General features: G+C 38.3%; 1 protein-coding gene across 7 annotated transcripts in view; it reads right to left on the bottom strand.

Moving 5' to 3' along the window:
• The window catches only part of TM9SF2 (transmembrane 9 superfamily member 2), a 61,671-nt gene that overhangs the window by 29,228 nt on the left and 12,577 nt on the right, over window positions 1-19,866 (bottom strand). For 6 of the 7 annotated variants that reach the window (XR_014819822.1, XR_014819823.1, XR_014819824.1 and 3 more), the window contains exons 2-5: window positions 16,111-16,178; window positions 14,662-14,755; window positions 8,927-9,054; window positions 4,281-4,410 (exon numbers count right to left, since the gene is read on the bottom strand). Coding sequence is in view for 3 of the 7 variants with exons in the window: in XM_021065854.2 (XP_020921513.1) it covers window positions 4,281-4,410; window positions 8,927-9,054; window positions 14,662-14,755; window positions 16,111-16,178 (420 nt within the window). In the remaining 4 variants the exon portion in view is untranslated. The remainder of the gene's footprint in view (window positions 1-4,280; window positions 4,411-8,926; window positions 9,055-14,661; window positions 14,756-16,110; window positions 16,179-19,866) is intronic. The other variant, XM_084982218.1, reaches the window with a different exon arrangement.

Below are 19,866 nucleotides of genomic sequence, written 5' to 3'. Positions count from 1 at the left end.
AGGCATATGGAGGTTCCCAGGCTAGGGGTCTAATCGGAGCTGTAGCCGCCGGCCTACGCCAGAGCCACAGCAACGTGGGATCCGAGCCGTGTCTGCAACCTACACCACAGCTCACGGCAACGCTGGATTGTTAACCCACTGAGTAAGGGCAGGGACCGAACCCACAACCTCATGGTTCCTAGTTGGATTCGTTAACCACTGCGCCATGATGGGAACTCCAAAACTTTTTTTTTTTTTTTTTTGGTCTTTTTAGGCTGCACCAGCAGCATATGGAAGTTCCCAGGCTAGGGGTTGCACTGGAGCTGTAGTTGCCGGCCTATGCCACAGCCAGAGCAACGTGGAACCTGAGCCGTGTTTGTACCCACACTGCAGCTCACAGCAACACCAGAGCCCCAGCCCAGAGAGGGGGACCAGTGATCGAACCCGAGCCCTCATGGATTCCTGTCACATTCGTCACTGCTAAGCCACAACAGTAACTCCAAACCAAAGAACTTTAAAATGAGCCACAAGAAGTCAGAACATTTGAACAAGGACACAATTTTAATCCTTCTGCATAAAAATGTAAGTCTTAAGCTTAAAGCTCCTTTTTTAAAAAACTGAGGTATAGCTGATTTACAATGCTGTTAGTTTGTTGTACAGCATACAATAAAAACTGTTATACTTTTTCAGATTCTTTTCCATTATAATTTATCACAAGAATTGACTATAGTTCCCTTGTTGTTTACCTATTTTATATTCAGTAGTTTGTATCTATCAACCCCAAACTCCTAATTTATGCCCCTTCCTCCCCGCCCCCCCTTTCCCTTTGGTAGCCATAAGTTTGTTTTCTATGTCTGTGAGCCTGTTTCTGTTTTGTAAATAAGCTCATTTTATCATTTTTCAGATTCCACATATAAGTGACATATGATATTTGTGTTTCTCTGACTTACAATCTCTAGGTCCATCCATGTCGCTGCAAATGGCATTATTTCATTCCTTTTTATGGTGGAGTAATATGCCATTGTGTGCATGTGCCACATCTTCCTTAACCATTCATCTGTTCATGGACATTTAGGCTGCTTCCATGTCTTGGCTACTGTCAATAGTGCTCCTGTGACACTGGAGTGCACATATCTTTTCTATTTAGAGTTTCTGTCTTTTCTGGCCAAATGCGAGGAGTGGGGCTGTGGGATCGTACGGTAACTCTAGCCTTAGTACCTTAAGGAATTTCCACACGACTTTCCACAGGGGCTGTACAATTTACATTACTATCAACAGTGTAGGCGGGTTCCCTTTTCTCCCTTCCACACCCTCTCCAGCATTTGCTATCTGTGGCCACCAAACAGCATATATTATTTGTAGAGGTTTTTTTTTTGTCTTTTGTCTTTTTAGGTCCACACCTGCGGCATATGGAGGTTCCCAGGCTAGGGGTCTAATCGGAGCTGTTGCTGCCAGCCTACGCCAGAGCCACAGCAACACCAGATCCGAGCCGTATCTGTGACCTACACCACAGCTCACGGCAACGCCGGATCCTTAACCCACTGAGCAAGGCCAGGGATCAAACCCGCAACCTCATGGTTCCTAGCTGGATTCGTTTCCACTGTGCCACGATGGGAACTCCTATTATTTGTAAACTTTTCGATGATGGCCATTCTCACTGGTGTGAGGTGATACGTCATTGTGGTTTTGATTTGCATTTCTCTAATAATTAGCAATGCTGAGCATCTTTTCATGTAACTATTGGCCATCTAGATGTCTTCTTTGGAAGAAATGTCTATTAGGTCTTCTGCTCATTTTTTATTTTTATGGCCACACTTGCAGTATATAGAAGTTCCCTGGCTACAGACTGAATCTGAGCTGCAGTGCTACCTAGACCACAGCTGCAGCAAGACCAGATCCTTTAATCCACTGTGCTGGTCTGGGGATCAAACTTGCACCCCTATAGCAACCTGAGCAGCTGCAGTCAGATTCTTAACTCACTGTGCTACAGTGGGAATTCCATTCTGCCTGTTTTTTGTGTTATTTTTGTGTTTTTGTTTTGTTATTGAGCTATATGAGCTGTCTGTATACTTTGGAAATTAAGCCCTTGTCAGTCATATCATGCGCAAATATTTTCTTCCAGTCTGTAGGCTATCTCTTTGTTTATGGGATTCCTTTTCTGTGAAAAAGCTTATACATTTGATTAGGTCCCATTTGTTTGTTTTTGCTTTTATTTCTACAGCATTGGGACCCAAGACTGATGTAAAGAAACACTGTGTGATTTACATCAGAGAATATTTTGCCTACATTCTCTTCTAGTTCTATGGTGTCATGACTTATTCAGTCTTTAAGCCATTTTGAGTTTATTTTTGTGAATGGTGTGAGGGTGTGTTCTAATTTCATTGATTTACATGCAGCCATCCAACTTTCCCAACACCACTTGCTGAAGAGACTGTCTTCTTGCTTCCTTTGTTGAAGATTAATTGACTGTAGGTGTGTGGGTTTATTTCTGGACTCTCTGTTCTGTTCCACTGATTTGTATGTATGTCTTTGAGCCAATACCACAGTGTTTGATTGCCATAGCTTTGTAGCATGGTATCAAGTCTGGGAGGGTTATGGCTCCATAAGATTAAACTCTTTATAAATATAGCCAAAACTAACTGGCAGAGGCACAAATTGTACTTCTTTAATGCTTTACATCCTACATAAATCTTTAAAAGTACTTGAGAAAACATCTAATATTGTTTAGCTTTTTCCCTTATGATAAAACAAATAAAATAAAAATTTAAATAATACATGTTAAGAGCATGCTCAATGTTACGTATGTGAACACTTTTCCTCTATGGAAGTCTAAAACTTCAGAACAAACCAATAAACTAAATTATTCAAGAGTCCTTGGTCAACTCTCACAGAAGCATTAATCAAAACAACCAGTTTCATGACTGAGCTAACTTCTACTACCAGGTCATATTCATTACGAGATTAAATCAGGTTGATCTGGTAATACAACATTTGATATATATAACCCAATAATTTTAATTACTTTCTAAATTAATGTCTTTGTTATTTTGATTTTTTAAATTCTAAAATAATGTTAAGATTGTTACCTTTTTAAAAAGGCATAACAGGAGTTCCCAGGGTGGCTCAGTGGTAATGAACTCAACTAGTATCCAGGAGGACGCAGGTTCGATCCCTGGCCTTGCTCAGAGGGTTAAGGATCAGGCGTTGCCACAAGCTACAGTGTAGGCTGCAAATGTGGCTTGGATCTGGTGTTGCTGTGGCTGTGGTGTAGGCTGGCTGCTGCAGCTCCAATTTGACCCCTAGCCTGGGAACGTCCATATGCTGCAGGTGTAGCCCTAAAAAGACAAAAAAGGCATAATACCAAACTTTTGCAATACAATATTTTATGGATTGAAACTCGTAATACAAATTTCATGGACTTATAATGAGGTTTTTTTGGGGCAGTCCTCTATGAATATATTTTTTTAATATGTAAGATTTATGAATCTAACTTTTTTTTGTCTTTTTAGGGCCACACCTGCAGCATATGGAAGTCCCCAGGCTAGGGGTGGAATCGGAGCTGTAGATGCTGGCCTACACCACAGCCACAGCAACACAGGATCCGAGCCACGTTTGTAACCTACACTACAGCTTATGGCAATGCCATATCCTTAACCCACTGAGCGAGGCCAGGGATCAAACCAGTGTCCTCATGGATACTACTCAGGTTCGTTACCACTGAGCCATGACGGGTATTCCTGAATCTAACTTTTAATACAGTTAGAACATACAAAGTCCTAGCCCTCAGCATAGTGTTTAGTATATAAGAGTCAATGCCAGTAAATGCTGAACTGCACTTGAATTATTTTAGTTCTAGAGCTTTTTGTTTAAAAGGGTTGCTAGATTTGACCTTTTTTTTTTGGCCAAGCTTACAGCCTGTGGACATTCCTGGGCCAGGGATCGAACCTGTACCACAATGCAGGATCCTTAACTTCTAGGCCACCAGGGAACTCCTAGAGTTAAAAACTGTTAATCTGGTTTAAATTTAAAGATCTAAGCAGCTGTCCTTCAGAACATCTGAACTGTACTTACTTGGTGGATATAACAATTTTTGTCCAGATAAAGACTGACTTTTTCTGGAGTTTCAGGGTGGCTTCTTGGGTTAACAGTCTGGTGATGTTACTGTAATAGCTTGGGTTGCTACTGTGGCCCAGGAACTTCCACACACCACAGGTGCAGCCAAAAAAAAAAAAAAAAGACGGACTCCTTCTACCAAAAAGTATTTTTAAAAGTAGTACAGGGTTAGTTTATCAGCAACTTACATTAATAACACAGGCATCTTTTGCATGGCCTTTATCTGTAATGTAACAGCCAATAGGAAATCCAGGATTACAGTACCTCTGACCATCTTCAACATCGTAACACCATGTTACAGGCATATTATCCACAATCCTATGCAACAAAGAAATTCAGGTTACAGATCAACAAATATGACCAAGAATTACTCCCTAAAAGTGTGTCATCACTTTGTAAATTTAAATGTCTACAAATGCCTTATGATGTCAAAACTATAATCAAAGAATTTTGATAAAATACAGTATTTCATAAGTAAAAGTATTATGCTAATACCTGACACACTGTAGTGGGGAAAAAATTACAGCTTCTTTGAAAGAGTTTTACAAATTAATTTATTGCAATTACTTATTTAACAATATTATTACCTAGACACCTGAGTGTAATTTATCTTCAGCACAACACACAAAAGCTCTAAATAGATACAAAACAATACATTCAGTTCCTTGGGAAAAGTACAGAAACAAATGTCTTTTATTACTCAGGCAATTCAATAAAAAGGAGAATAATATAACCACAAGACATGGGAAAATGTTCAATTTGAGGGCCAGGTGGAAAAGCGAAAATTATAGTATCATGTACTAAAACTGTGTAAACCTAACTTATGTCTAAAAGAAATGCTGCTATAAAACTAGAGAAACAAAGCTTTCAAGTTCCATAGTGAAAAGAAACATTTTAAAAAAAGGATAAAAGAGAGGAACAAAGTGCTGTAATACTGTAAACCACATTACAGTCCAAGCATGGGGTCCCTATGCCCAGAACACACTACGGGATACAGATTTTAAAATTTACTAAAAATAGACTTGCTGTATTATAGTCATAAGACAACATTCCAGGGCATGTTTTATTTGTTAATTAATGTATGCCTTAGGAAGTAAAATAATGATTTTATATTCACCCAAGGTGTACATTAATGACCTAATAAAATACGTCTCATCACATAAAATGCTATTTAATAGTACCCAATGTATTAAATTTTAGAATCACCTATACTATTAAGCTGCTTATAACCAGGTTAGTAGTTCCCATGAAAAGACTATAAACTATTAGAAGCATGAAAAACATGCTATATAATATAAATAATACACATTTTCTGGAAGCCTCAACAATCATTTTATTTTATGATTTTAATTTTTTCCCTTATAGTTGATTTATGGTGTTCTGTCAGTTTCTACTGTACAGCAGTGACCCAGTCATATATATATGTGTGTATATATATATATATGTATGTATATATGTGTATATATATATTCTTTTTCTCACATTATCCTCCATCATGTTCCATCAAAAGTCACTGAATATAGTTCCCCGTGCTATACAGCAGGATCTCCACTTGCTTATCCACAAGAATCATTGATTGCTTCAATATTTTTAGACAATGAAGTTCAATCAATGAATATATACTAGCACTATATTAATTAGACTATTTATATGCTTTCATAGCAGAAAAAGTACTATAGAAAATTATATTGCGAGTTACAAAATGAGAAATTAAGGATCAATTTAGGTTTTTTAAAGAACATCCTAAATTTATCACTTATATAATGGCTTGACATAATAACCTTTTCCTGGTTGGAAACATGAAAACAACAAACAAAAATAAACCTTTGGAAATAAATGCAATAAAATTTTAAGAATACAATTTTCAATTACTGTCTTGCTAAATTCAAAATTAGTAGTTATTGGAATTTGTAACACCATGAAATAGTAAGAATCCTATTTTCAACCTGATACAGTGAAAAAAGTGTAAGAGGACTCAAAAGGTTAAAGGTCAAATGACTGGCCCTAATTTTTACCATTAAGGACTCCTTTCCATTATTTCCCTCTACCCTACATGAGCCCCACTGAAACACTTCTATCAATCAAGCTTCATCTATTACTAACTCATTTTCCCAATAAATTACTTTCTAGAGTTTCTAATCAGAACGGAATAGCCAATGCTGCCACAATATACTCAAAAAGAAACTTGACATTTAGGTTATTCTATGTAGTTTTAACATAAGTTAATTTAAACTATCCATTAGGATTGTGAATTTCTGAAAACTGCACATCATTCCCCTTTCCAGCCTAAGGGGATCCAGGATTGGAACTCACTAGACTAAAATATCTCCAAAGACCCAATTTCTGTCCAATAAGCCAGAGTCTGATGGTTCTATTACACACAAAAAAAGCACTTTGATAATTAAACAAATTATACTTTTATAAATAAAATGACACAGACTTGGAAACAGGCAAAAAGTATAATCACAAACATGCAAAGTAACAAGTTATTCAAGTGTCTGGTGCTGATATCAAAACATCACAGACAGTACCAAGAATCAAGAAATAGCCTAGGTTATTGACAGAACAAGCCAAGAAGATCCTCCAGTTACGTTCTAAAGTCCCAAATATGAATTAGAAGTATTCATCAATTTAGATATGAAAATTAACTACTGTTAATTAACTGTTCTTTATAATGAAAATGAGTAGGTGCCCCAATAATCAGTTATTTTAATCATTTGAAAGGTAGAATGGTTAAAATGCTATGGAGAAAAAAATTACACTTCATTCAAGGGATTGAATGCTCTACAATTACGAAAAGAATGAGGTAGGTATAGATCTACAATGTGCTTTACATGAGAAAAGTGCCCATATTTTCTTAAACAAAATGACCAATCTGCAGAATAGTGTATACAATATTTCAGTTATTTTAAAAGGTACACACTTTTTTTTTTTTTTTTTTTGGTCTTTTTGCTATTTCTAGGGCCGCTCACAGGGCATACGGAGGTTCCCAGGCTAGGGGTTTAATCAGAGCTGTAGCCGGCGGCCTACGCCAGAGCCACAGCAACTCGGGATCCGAGCCGCGTCTGCAGCCTACACCACAGCTCACGGCAACGCCGGATCGTTAACCCACTGAGTAAGGGCAGGGACTGAACCCGCAACCTCATGGTTCCTAGTCGGATTCGTTAACCACTGCGCCACGACGGGAACTCCTACACACTCTTTTACACACCTGCTTGTGCACAGCAAGTCTGGAAATACCTATGAGAAATAATAGTCCTGCCCCTAGGGAGTAGGATTAGAGAAGCCGAGGGTAACAGAAAACTCTCATTTATTTAATATTTTCCTTCATGGCTTAGGTTTTTTTCACAGTCATGTAGGTATTGCTTTGTAACTTAGAAAACGATGTTCTCTTCAAAATGTCTTAGTGCAAAGGTTAAATTAGATGTGCTACATTCACAATAAAATTCCCTCACAGAACACTGTACTTTTTTAAGATCTCCCAGATTTCTAAAGTGGCATGCTATTTTATCTCTAATCAACTCCGCCGTGCGTGCTTAAAATCTCATAAAGAGTGAAAATTTCTCAAGGACAGAAATATACTCAACTAATGGTTTACATAAATTCATCACTGCGAATCAACAACTTCCGAATGTGTAATGAACTGATCTAAGGATGAAACCCATTGCCTGTATATTTGTGATGTGGCTTAGATTTTTTTAGGCAGAATAGTTTAAGTTTGCAACTGATACACTTACCACAAATTTACCATCAAATGCTTCCTAACTTGGTAAACTTTTTTTTTCTTTTTTAGGGCCACACTTGCAACGTGTGGAAGTTCCAAGGCTTGGGGCTGAATGCGAGCTGCGGCTGCCAGCCTACACCACAACTCAGGATCCAAGCTGTGTCTGACCTACACCACAGCTCACCGCAACACGGCATCCTTAACCCACTGAGCGAGGCCAGGGGTGGAGCCCACATCCTGACAGATCCTAGCTGAGTTTGTTCCAGCTGAGCCACAACTGAGATCATGGTTCCTGATCTCCCAGAGTGAGAGCGAATGGGCCCATCTGGGAGAGTGATCAGACAAGCATTCCAGAGCAAGTGTATGAAGGTGGGTTTTCTGATCACCACCTCCTGCAACTTATACTTCTTGGAAGAGGCAACACATATGGAAATCATGACCACCAAAGAATTCAGGCATTTAACTGGAAAAATAACAAGTTGGTTTTTTGAGACTCTTTTTTTTTTTTTAATATTTTGTTTGAATATTGTATATAAGTAAATACTACTTGGGAAGCTAAAAAAAAGTTTTAAATGCTTTTTGATTATGCTACAAACTGATAAAAACCATGTTAATGTTGTATTACATTTATAAAATAAAAAACAGAATACACAAAATACAAGTATTTTTATTTGAAGTAGATGCTATTTCTCAAACATCAAACTAAAGTTAAATTTTGTTTTCCTATGGTCTTTTTCATGGCCTGCAAGTATAACATGGTGTTTTGCCAGAAAACTGATCCAGGTCCATTCCCCAAAATGTAAATATGCTCCTTTTAACTGTGTATGAACAAAAGAAGTGCTCTAGATACCTGGGTCTATGTACCAAAACAAGTAACAGATATTACAGCAATCTAAGCACAGTTAAATAATGATACTTTAAGCTAACAACCTTAGTAATCAATCCTCTGGCAAGCAGAAGTTACTACTTCATATTATTACTAATAACAAAAACAGGGCATAAATTAATCTGCTATGTTTTATAGAGTCAATGAAGTAATTCATACATTCAATAAAACAGGGTTCATCTTAAAAAGGAAAAAGCCCCAAATCCCAAATCTCCATGTCTTACCAGTGATGTTGATAATTCAGTAACATGCTTTTTTTCAAGAACTCTAATTTTTGTTTGTCTTCAGCTTTCTCTGTGTGGTATGTTTTTGTACAAACAAGCGTACAGGTCTCCTCCTTATTAAATTTGAACTGCATGAAAATAAAGTGGAAAGCAAATTTAAGAAAAAATATCCAAGTCCTTCATACCTATAACATAGAGTAAAAGCGCTAGCCTCATTAAATTACTTAAGTTCATTAACATTGATAAAAAACATTTAAAAATTCCTGGAGTTCCCATCGTGGCGCAGTGGTTAACAAATCCGACTAGGAACCAGGAGGTTGCGGGTTCGGTCCCTGCCCTTGCTCAGTGGGTTAACGATCTGGCGTTGCCGTGAGCTGTGGTGTAGGTTGCAGATGCGGCTTGGATCCCGCGTTGCTGTGGCTCTGGCGTAGGCCAGTGGCTACAGCTCCGATTCAACCCCTAGCCTGGGAACCCCCATATGCCGCGGGAGTGGCCCAAGAAATAGCAAAAAAAAAAAAAAAAAAAATCCTCATAGCTCAGATTTAAACTTCAATCTTATTCTGTTTCTCTAAAAATCGAAGTCACCAATTTTTCTTTTGATAAGTGATAGTTTTTATCTTAATTTTGATAACTTCAATCTACCCATCTTTTAAATGTAAATGAACTCTAGGAGGGGAAAAACCCCACAGGTAGAACAAAACATCAGTCTCTCCATAGTAATGGCCCCTGAAAATGTTTCAGAAATTATGGATCTGAAGGCTTTCTAGTAATGAACAGATAGTCTTTATGTCTCTATATTCATTCAGTGGATATTTGTTAAGGGCCCCCTATGTACCGGGTGATGGAGATTCAGCAGTGAATAAACACAGATGTGGTGACACAAGAAAAACTCAAATCTGGATTCTATAATCAGAATAAATGTGATTTTTACTCACTTTTGAAAAGACTGTCAATTTTCAGGAGGTTACGTAATGATAAAGTTGAAACAAAATTTGATAATTTTTTTAAACGAAAGTTTAAAATCTAAGGATTCCTCCCATTTTGGAGTCCAAGACTTATTTCATAAGCGTGGAAACGCACATATTAATATTATTCACAACATATTATATACAGGTTTACTTTACTAGGGGCTCTTTATTTATTTAGGCCATACCCACAGCATGCATAAGTCCAGGGATCAAACCTGTGCCACAGTAGTGACCTGAGCTGCAGCAGTAACAACATACCCAGGCCTACTTATGTCTTAATTTAAAAAATATATTTCCTAGTTTTCTTAAGGCTGTAATTTATTACACTAACTATACAGAGTTTTATTTATAACATAAATATGTATAGTCCAATATACCTTGTAATAAATTCAAATGTTATTATAGGGAATTAAACCAATTTGTGTATGTTTCGCTTCAAAGTAATCCATTCGTTTATACATTATTGAATAAAATTCCCTAAACCAGTTTCTGGACATCAGCTGACAAACCAACATTGCAAGTGTAGCCCACTGCTGCCACCTGTCAGCCAATAGTTTCATTCTGGTTACACTGCTACTTCCATAAATATCGCAATATTTATGTAAATACCTAGTATTTGAAATCTTATATGAACCTTACGACTTCCAATTTAAAGAATGGGAAATGAAAAAATAAAAGCATACCTACTAAGGAATCTGAGGAGTAAGTGTCAAAGCAGACAGACATCACTAGTTACACCAAAAGCGGCAAACCTTACACCTCAATCCAGCTCACTGGGTTCAGGCAAGTCAACTAGTGTTCAATTGTGAAGGAAAACAGGAAACCTAAAGATGACACTTAATCATAACAATAAACACATATTTATTATCTCATGCAACCCTCCCAACAGCCTATGAGGAAGTCTCCTTTGCTGACTCCTCCTCCATCTTCCTGGTCAAGTAACACCAATTACCCCAAGGCCCAGTCCTTGGAATTCTCTTCACTAAGCATATCCACTCCTTCCATCAATTCCTGGCTTTAATACCATCTATACACTAATGACTCTCAAATATACCTACTGAAGCGGAACCTCTCCTTCAATCCACCAATTCCTGGCTTTAAATACCACCTATACACTATTGACTCTCCAACATACCTCTCCTTCAAACTCCAGACACATCTTCAACAGCTAAGTCAACATCCCTGCTTCACACCATGTCCAAACTAACTCTCTCCATTCCCTCCAAACATGCTCTTCCCACTGGCTTTCCCCAAAGTCTTAGAAAACAGAAACTCTAGACCCCACATCTTAGCCCTCAGCAAATTCTGTTGGTCCAGTTTCTGAGATTCTGACTACTTCACAACCCCCTCCCTTCCTCCACTGGTCTGAGTCACTATCAGATCACACATATTTTCATGACGGATTGTGAGAGCCCCCTAACGGGTCTCCTGGCTTCTCATTCTCCCTCAGTCCATTCTCCAAGCAGCAGCCCTGGTGACCCTGTTAAAATCTAAGCCCACCCTAACCTTCAATGCTAACCACTTTGTCTGATGTACAGGTCAAGGTCTTTCCAATAGCCGATGAGACATGACCTGATGTGGTCCCTTTACGTCTCTGCCCTCATTTCCTCCTGTTCTCTATCTTGCTCAGCTGCTTGAGTCACACCAGTTTCCTCTGGACCTGGCTACATCAGACAAGCTGCCCCAGGACCCTGGCTTCTGCTGCTCTCTTCACCTGGAACATCGCCCCACCGCCTGCCCACATATTCACACAGCTCACTCCCTTACGTGCTTCAGGTCTTTTGCCCAGATGTCACCTTCTCAGGTGAGACTTTCTCTGGCCTATTTAAAACGGCAAATTCTCCATCCACCTTTCCTGATTTATCTTCAACAGTTCTTTCATCAACAACTGACACACTGTACATTTCAGGAACTCATTTTGTTTTCTTCCTCCATCAGAATACAATATCCACAAGGACAGAAATCTGTGTCTTGTTCAAGCTGTATCCCACACCTACCACAGTGGGCCTGGCATGAGAAAGGCATTCAGCAGCTGTGTGAACTGAATGAGTGAATGAATGAATACGGGTAGTTAGACTTGAAATTTTCGTGATCCTATGATAAACAGCTCCAGCTTCACATAATGCACACAATGTCTTGCCTTGTTTTTCTCCTGACCTCAACGAGTCATAGATAAAAGACAGCAAAGCAAATTTGGGGGTTTTTTGGTTGTTGCTGCTAGTTGTTACCATTGTTTTTATAGGCGATCTAAAATCAGGCAAAATTCTTTGAAAATGAAGGACAAAGAATCAATACTGAAATCAATACTGAAAAATATGTCAGTAATATTAACAGCTGGCTTGGGGGAAAAAAATTTAAATCTTAGCTCTACATTTCTGTTAACCCATGCCTTAGTCTTAAGAAATGCTTGCTGTCTCTTTAAGCTTGAGGCTTAAAAAATTTGTTTCAGCACTAACCTTGATCCTAAAAAATTCTAAACAACTCATGGAAAATGTTACATGCACATTCTCTCTCCATTTTAAAACACTCCTTCTGTTCTTCTATTTTGCCTTAACTCCTGGGACGAAATTAAATCTGAAAAGCACTAGACCTAAACGAAGGGTCTTTACATATAAGTAAGTGTCCCGCAGTGGAGTCCTACTAAAGAAATAACGTGTCTTTCAAGTCTGTACCAAAGGGACAAAACTTCTCCATGGACCTGAATATTTTGCTGTTTACTGCTAGAGACTCCTGCTGCTCCTCAACTTCACTGCAGGTGTTACTCTTTCCGCATCATTTTTTTCCTTTTTTAAAAATTTATATAATGATTTTTTTTTTTCATTACAGCTGGTTTAGTGTTCTGTCAATGTTCTACTGTACAGCATGGCGACCCAATCACACATACATGTATACATTCTTTTTTCTCACATTATCACGCTCCATCGTAAGTGACTAGACAGAGTTCCCAGTGCTACATTCTATCATTTCTTAAGGTCAGGGCATGAATAAACAGAAAGATGGGACTGAGAGACCACAGGAATATCTTAAGGTAGATATACAATTTATAAAATGCCTGAAAACCACCCTTTGCTATAAAAGGAATACAACAATTTCCAAAGTAATCTTTCAAAGTATCACATCAGGGAAATGTTACATAATTAATATGCTTGCGCTATATCCATATATTCTGAGCTCCTTCTTTCCATGACTTCATTTCATTAGGCCTTCAATCTACTGTCTTTGAAAATTTTCTAAAAACTTCTGCCATTTTTAAGGTATAAAACCTCAAATTAAAATATTTTAAGAGGATATACTTATGGTTAAAAATTATAAACCTGTAGTGGATTAAACTGCACAATTATATGTCTTATCCCCAGTGCTTCCTGGTGCAGCTCCGGTGTTGGAGTAAGAAGGTTAGTGGGACTAATCTAGGCTTGGGGATTGGCTGACAGATGCTCCATGTAGTACGTGCTGGGGAGACAGCTGGTGGTGCTTAGGGAGAAAGCCAGGGAGCTGGCTAATCACAGGGTCACAGAAGAGAAGGAAGTCACAACAAGAGAGGGAGCTGTTAGGCTGGAGAATAAAACTTGGGGTCAAGTTACAGCCATTAAAATGAACGTGCTCACGTGGACAGATGCCCAAGGCAGAAAGTTAAAGAAAAATGCACAGTGCACAATATGTTTAAACATAAACACACATATTTAATTCTATTTACACGTGCTTGTAAGTACATGGAAAATTTTAGGAAAGATTAACAAGAAACTGTGATGTGAAATGGGGGGAAGGGAAATTTACTTTTCACTTTATATTCTTTTTTTTTTTTTTTTTTTTTGCCTTTTAGGGCTGCACCTGCAGTACACGGAAGTTCCCAGGCTAGGCGTTAAATCAGAGCTCTAGCTGCAGGCCTACACCACAGCCACAGCAATGCCAGATCTGAGCCATGTCTGCAACCTACACCACAGCTCACGGCAACACCAGATCCTTAACCCACTGAGCGAGGCCAGGGATCGAACCCAAGTCTTCATGGATCCTAGTCAGGTTTGTTAGCCACTAAGCCACGACAGGAACTCCTTATTTTATATTCTTGATGATTCGTTGTTATTATAAACTGGTTTAATTTTTCTAAAAGAGAGATCCATTATCCTTTGTGTAGCAGGAGAGCAGATATAAAATGAACAGGGGACTGTGAAATTCAGGATAATAGGCTTAAAAGATAACATTTAAAAGTCAGAATAATCTGTGTAATGATGAAGTTCACATCCTGAAGAGTATATCTTATATTGTGCTTAAGCCTGGTTTAACTGATGTTCTAAAAATGTACCAAAGATGAACCAAATATACTTTCACTAGTCAAAATAGAGAGGTGAGCTCTCCCCAAACCCAGTGGGAAACATGAGGTAATGCTCTATTTGCTAACAGAGAAGATCTAGGGATACTGTTTTCAAAGAGGGGGAAGGAGATGTGAGCAGCTGGGGCAACTCTTCATCCTTGAAGGCTGGGTTCCAGGTCCCTCACAGGGTGAGGCAGGGGGTCTGAGCTCCATCTTTTAGGCCCCCACCTTACCATTTACAATACTGATTGCACAAACGTTCCTTAAACTTATCCATGACATATCATGAGAAGGGGAGGGATCCTTTTAAACTGTGACTTTAAGAAATTATTCCTGGATGCAAAAGAGATAGTAATCCCTTCTTAGCCATAAGAGCTAAGTTATCTTAGGCTTTTCTGTAAGGGAGTAGAAAAAGAAGGATGCAACCAAATAACTTTTATATAACACTGAATACAAACCTTATATGGTGATGGTTCAATTCTTTCCCCGAATAATACCTGACCAAGATTTTCAGATGGGCGTTTTCCTTCTGACGCTTGGCAAAAATCAAACCTGCAGGTGAAAATATTTAAGTTTTTAAGCATAAAAGGAAACAATGAAATATCAGACCACTAGCCAATCTAGAGAACAAATTACGTACTAATCTTTTCAGACATTCTAGTAGATGAATAAGTACATGTGCACCCTGAGTTCCATGTACTGCATCTCCCAAAAATAAAAAACAAAGACATCTGAAAATTATGCCTTAGAATGAGTTTGATTTTTATTTATTTTCTTTAAAAAAATTTTATTAAAGTTGATTTACACTGTTCTGCCAATTTCTACTGTACAGCAAAGTGACCCAGTCATACATCTATAAACACTCTTTTTTTTTTTTTTTAAATTTATTTTCCCACTGTACAGCAAGGGGGTCAGGTTATCCTTACATGTATACATTACAATTACAGTTTTTCCCCCACCCTTTCTTCTGTTGCAACATGAGTATCTAGACATAGTTCTCAATGCTATTCAGCAGGATCTCTTTGTAAATCTATTCTAAGTTGTGTCTGATAAGCCCAAGCTCCTGATCTATAAACACTCTTATATTATCTTTCAGCATGTTCCATCAGAGCTTGATTTTTAAATAATACTTTTATTAAGATGTAAGTTAGAGACGTTCCCATAGTGACACAGTGGAAACAACCTGACTAGGAACCGTGAGGTTTAGGGTTCGATCCCTGGCCTTGCTCAGTGGGTTAAGGATCCGGCATTGCCATGAGCTGTGGTGTAGATCACAGATGCAGCTCAGATCTGGTGTTGCTGTGGCTGTGGTGTAGGCTGGTGGCTACAGCTCCGATTAGACCCCTAGCCTGGGAACCTCCATATGCTGCGGGAAGCGGTCCTAGAAAAGGAAAAAAAAAAAAAAAAAAAAGACAAAAAACACAGATAGATGTCCACACAGAAATAGTGAGAAAAACAAGGTGCAAATAAAATACATAAACCTACTTTTATTTAAAACGAAAATGTATAAATGAGATTATGTACATTAGAATATGGCGAGAAAAAAAACGGGGAAGGCAGACAATAAGGCAGTTATTTCTGGGAACTGACCTAAGGATTTTGTTTCAAATTGTGTGGGTTTTTCAATAATTAAAAAAATTAAAGAAAACAAAATGGCTACTTGTCCAGTCAGATAAAAAAGGAAATTCACTGTTTTAGCTGGTGTTTCTGTTATGATGCAAAACAACATTTCACATTTTAACCCGACCTTTGAAATAAAGAATACCCCTTTAAAAATGTTTACAGGCTCTGCACATTTTTAAAATGCATGTGAATTTATCCGTAAGTGTGGAGAAAATAAAGTTCTAAATGTACAAAATTCTGGTGAATCAGAAAGTTGTGTATAAAAATCAAGATGAAAAACTTACGCTGTATATTCATAGGGAAGAACAGATTCCACTGAGTCAAGCCTGTTCACAAATAGTTCTATTTCAGTCTGACAATGAGAAAACACAGAATTAGAATGTAAACTGGAGACCAAACCTAAGTCATGCTTAGAATTGAAAATGAACCTGACATTTGAAATGTGAAATTCTATAATACTCATTTTAAACAATTCTCTTATAAACCATTCACTGAGTAGATTTATATGCAGTTAAATTATAACAAAATAATCTTCAAAGTGGCAAATGTCTTCAATATTTTCTAAATGCTTTTTAAGTTCTAATAATTTCTATTTATTTATTTTGTCTTTTTGCCTTTTTCTGAGGCCACTCCCAAGGCATATGGAGGTTCCCAGGCTAGGGGTCTAATCAGAGCTGTAGCCACCAGCCTACACCACAGCCACAGCAACGCCAGATCCAAGCCGTGTCTGCGACCTACACCACAGCTCACGGCAATGCCGGATCCTTAACCCACTGAGGAAGGCCAGGGATTGAACCCGCAACCTCATTCTTAACCACTAAGCCTCGACGGGAACTCCTAATAATTTCTAAAAAATTAAGTAAGACATTTCAAATAAACCATTCATCACATCAATATAGATGCTATTTTAAAAATCTGGTTTTCAAATTCATTATTTCATTCTACAACACAAAAATCATTTTTATTTTGAAACAATTAAAAAAATATTCTCACAGCATTCAAGAAATATCAAAGAGAAGAAAGAGACGATGCATCCAAGAAACATTTTGAAAATAAATGTGATAGGACTTTGATGATTTGTATGTGAGAGTATGAGAGATGCCTTAAGTTTAGAGATGAGAGATGCCTTAGGTTTCTGATTTGGACAAGTGAACAAAAAGGACACTATGAGAGGATCGGGTTTGGGGAAAAGAGATCATGACTTTGTTTTTACTCATTTTTTGTGCCTTGGGGAGGGTAAACAGTCATGGCATTCAAAAAAAGAAAATCTGAGAATGAGTGAATCTGAGACATCCACGTTCAAACTGTAGATAAGACACCACCAAGCTTTGGCCAAAAATCTGCAAAACCTACATCTATGGCTCTTTAAAATGTGAAGTAGTCACAGCCTTTCGGAAAGCAAACTAACAGCATTTTTAAAGTAGTAACATATTCTTCTACCCAGTAAGCCTACTTAGGAGAACTTATCCCCTAGAAATAAAATTGTCTGTGCGTAAGAGATCATGTATAAGAATGTATATCGCAAACGTGTTCATTTTAACAAAAAAACTAGAAACACACTGCAGTATGCCTATTGACAGTAAATCAGCTATTAAAAATATACACCATGGGACCATTAAAAAAAAAAAGAAAGAAATGCTGCCAGGTAGGAAAGAAATTTCTGTGGCCTGTGGCATGCAAACGTTCCCAGGCCAGAGACCCAGCCCTCACCATAGCCAGCGACTGAAGCTGCAGCCAGGACAAGGCCAGATCCTTAATCCATTGCACCACAAGGGAACTCCAACATGGTTTAACTTTGGAGGACTGCTTTGATCAATTTGAGAGTGAGGAGCTACAAAGGTAATAACAAAGAAGAAATTCACAGAGACCAAATCAAGTTCAACCACATGGGAGAGGGAGAAAAGAGGTATCAACTTCCTAGTAAATATGGGCTAATTTAAAGCCATAACTTCCTACTAAAGCTCCCAAAATTTCTTCAAGGTGCTTCTGAAGTCCTAAAGGATCCAATAGGAGCTCATTGCTTTTCAAGACAGAATTCTTTATTGAAAAAGTAATTTGTGCCCTGAAGTACTTTTGATGCTAACAAAAACAAACAGGAGCCATTTACCTGTATTTTTATAGGGTTAGATCACTACGGCTGCCTCTGGACCCTGATCATGAGGCCACCTGGAATGGCATAAAGCCACATTGCCACTCTGATCTCATTCCCTAGTGCCTCAGCAGTCCTCTACAGCTGTTAACACCCTGAACGTGAGACAGGAAGTTCAATGAACAAAAACTAGTACTACACTATCACTGGAAAAAGCGAGACACAGCGGCAGGAGCAGACTCTGGGGCCAGCGGCCTGGGTTAAAACCCCAGCTCAACTGTTTATACACAAACTATTTAACATCTTAGTGTCCTCATGGAGGCTTCAGTTTCTTTATCTGCCAAATGCAGATAACAGTATTTACCTCACAGAGGTATGAAGAGTAAATGAATTAAGTTATAAAGTACTTCAAACAGTTCCTAATACATGAAGTGCTATGTATTTGTTAAATAAATAAAACCAAATAAATTTAATGACATTCAGACTAGGGAATGCCCAAACTGCACTGCTTATCCATTAAAATGCTAATCCAACCTTCATGATACACATGGAAGACACTGGCTTTTGTATACAGTCCTAAAAACAGTATCATATAAAACCCTTAAAACTGGTCTCTAATCAATGACTGCTCAATGGTTAACACTATCAAAGACAAAAACACTTTGTTAAGACTATATCATTGGTCGTTTTAGCAAAATAGACTTACAGAATGCTTGAGCAAGTATCATATACATAAACTTTTGTGAAGGCAAAATTCCCAGTTGAGTGCTCTGCGGAAATAGTTTTCACTAATTATAAGGGGTCAACACTGCTATGAACAAACACCAGAATCCAAGTGCTCTATTTAATACATCTCAATGAAGACTGAAAGTTCCTAAAAAGCCAATCCAGTTCACATCTTTAGATTTCTAAGAAGGAATGTAGCTATTGCATTCTATACAACTTTCTATGTTTAGAGTTTCAAAATCATACAGCCACACTTTCAGTACACGAGCTAACTCCTTTGTGCTACAATTAAGCATCCTCACTCTCAACCTTGCTCAATACAAAGTGATTAAGATACAGACTCTGAAGTGAGCCTGCCTGGGTTTAAATCCTGGTCCTAACAGTTCTTAGCTGTCCGATCTTGGGCAAGTTTCTTCATTTCCTTATGTCTTGGTTTTCTCATCTGTAGAATGGCGGTAATAATAATCCCTGCTTCATGTGGTTTTTGAGAAGATTCAAGAGCAGTGCCTGTCACAAAGTACTATTTAAGTATTTACTGTCATGTAGGAATGTCCAATTGACCTTTAAGCAATAAAAACACTTGCTCAGTGGGTTAACCATCTTTAACACTCTTTATCTGCACTGTCAAACACAGTAACCACTAGCCACATGGAGCCACTGGTCACTTGAAATGTGGTCAGTGTGGCTAAAGAACTTAAACTTTAATTTCCCATTTAAGAAGTCACAGGAGGAGTTCCCGTCGTGGCGCAGCAGAAACAAATCTGACTAGGAATCATGAGGTTGTGGGTTCGATCCCTTGCCTCGCTCAGTGGCTTAAGGATCCAGTGTTGCCGTGAGCTGTGGTGTAGGTCGCAGACGCGGCTCGGATCCCGAGTTGCTGTGGCTGTGGTGTAGGCTGGCAGCTGTAGCTCTAATTCGACCCCTGGCCTGGGAGCCTCCATATGCCATGGGTGCGGCCCTAAAAAGACCAAAAAAAAAGAAGTCACAAGAGGGTAATGGCTTCTGTGTGGGACAGTACCGTAAGTGAAATGAATAAAATGCTGCTCGGTGCCATTTATATACCTTCTTCACCTGCTTAATATTTTTACTCTACTTCATTACACTCTTCTCTTTACCTGGAAAAAAAACTCGAATGTTAGTCTATTCCAAAGGCTGGCAATTTTTTTTCTTTTTAAAGGGCCAGAGAATAACATTTTAGGCTTTGCTAGACAAGCAGTCTCTGCAA

Source organism: Sus scrofa, chromosome 11 (assembly GCF_054392235.1).
Source record: "Sus scrofa isolate SSC_HxYL_T2T_F1_AM1 chromosome 11, Sscrofa_HxYL_maternal_Yorkshire_Landrace_v2.0, whole genome shotgun sequence".
Taxonomy (NCBI): Eukaryota; Metazoa; Chordata; class Mammalia; order Artiodactyla; family Suidae; genus Sus; species Sus scrofa.
This window is presented reverse-complemented; position numbering and strand designations above follow the sequence as displayed.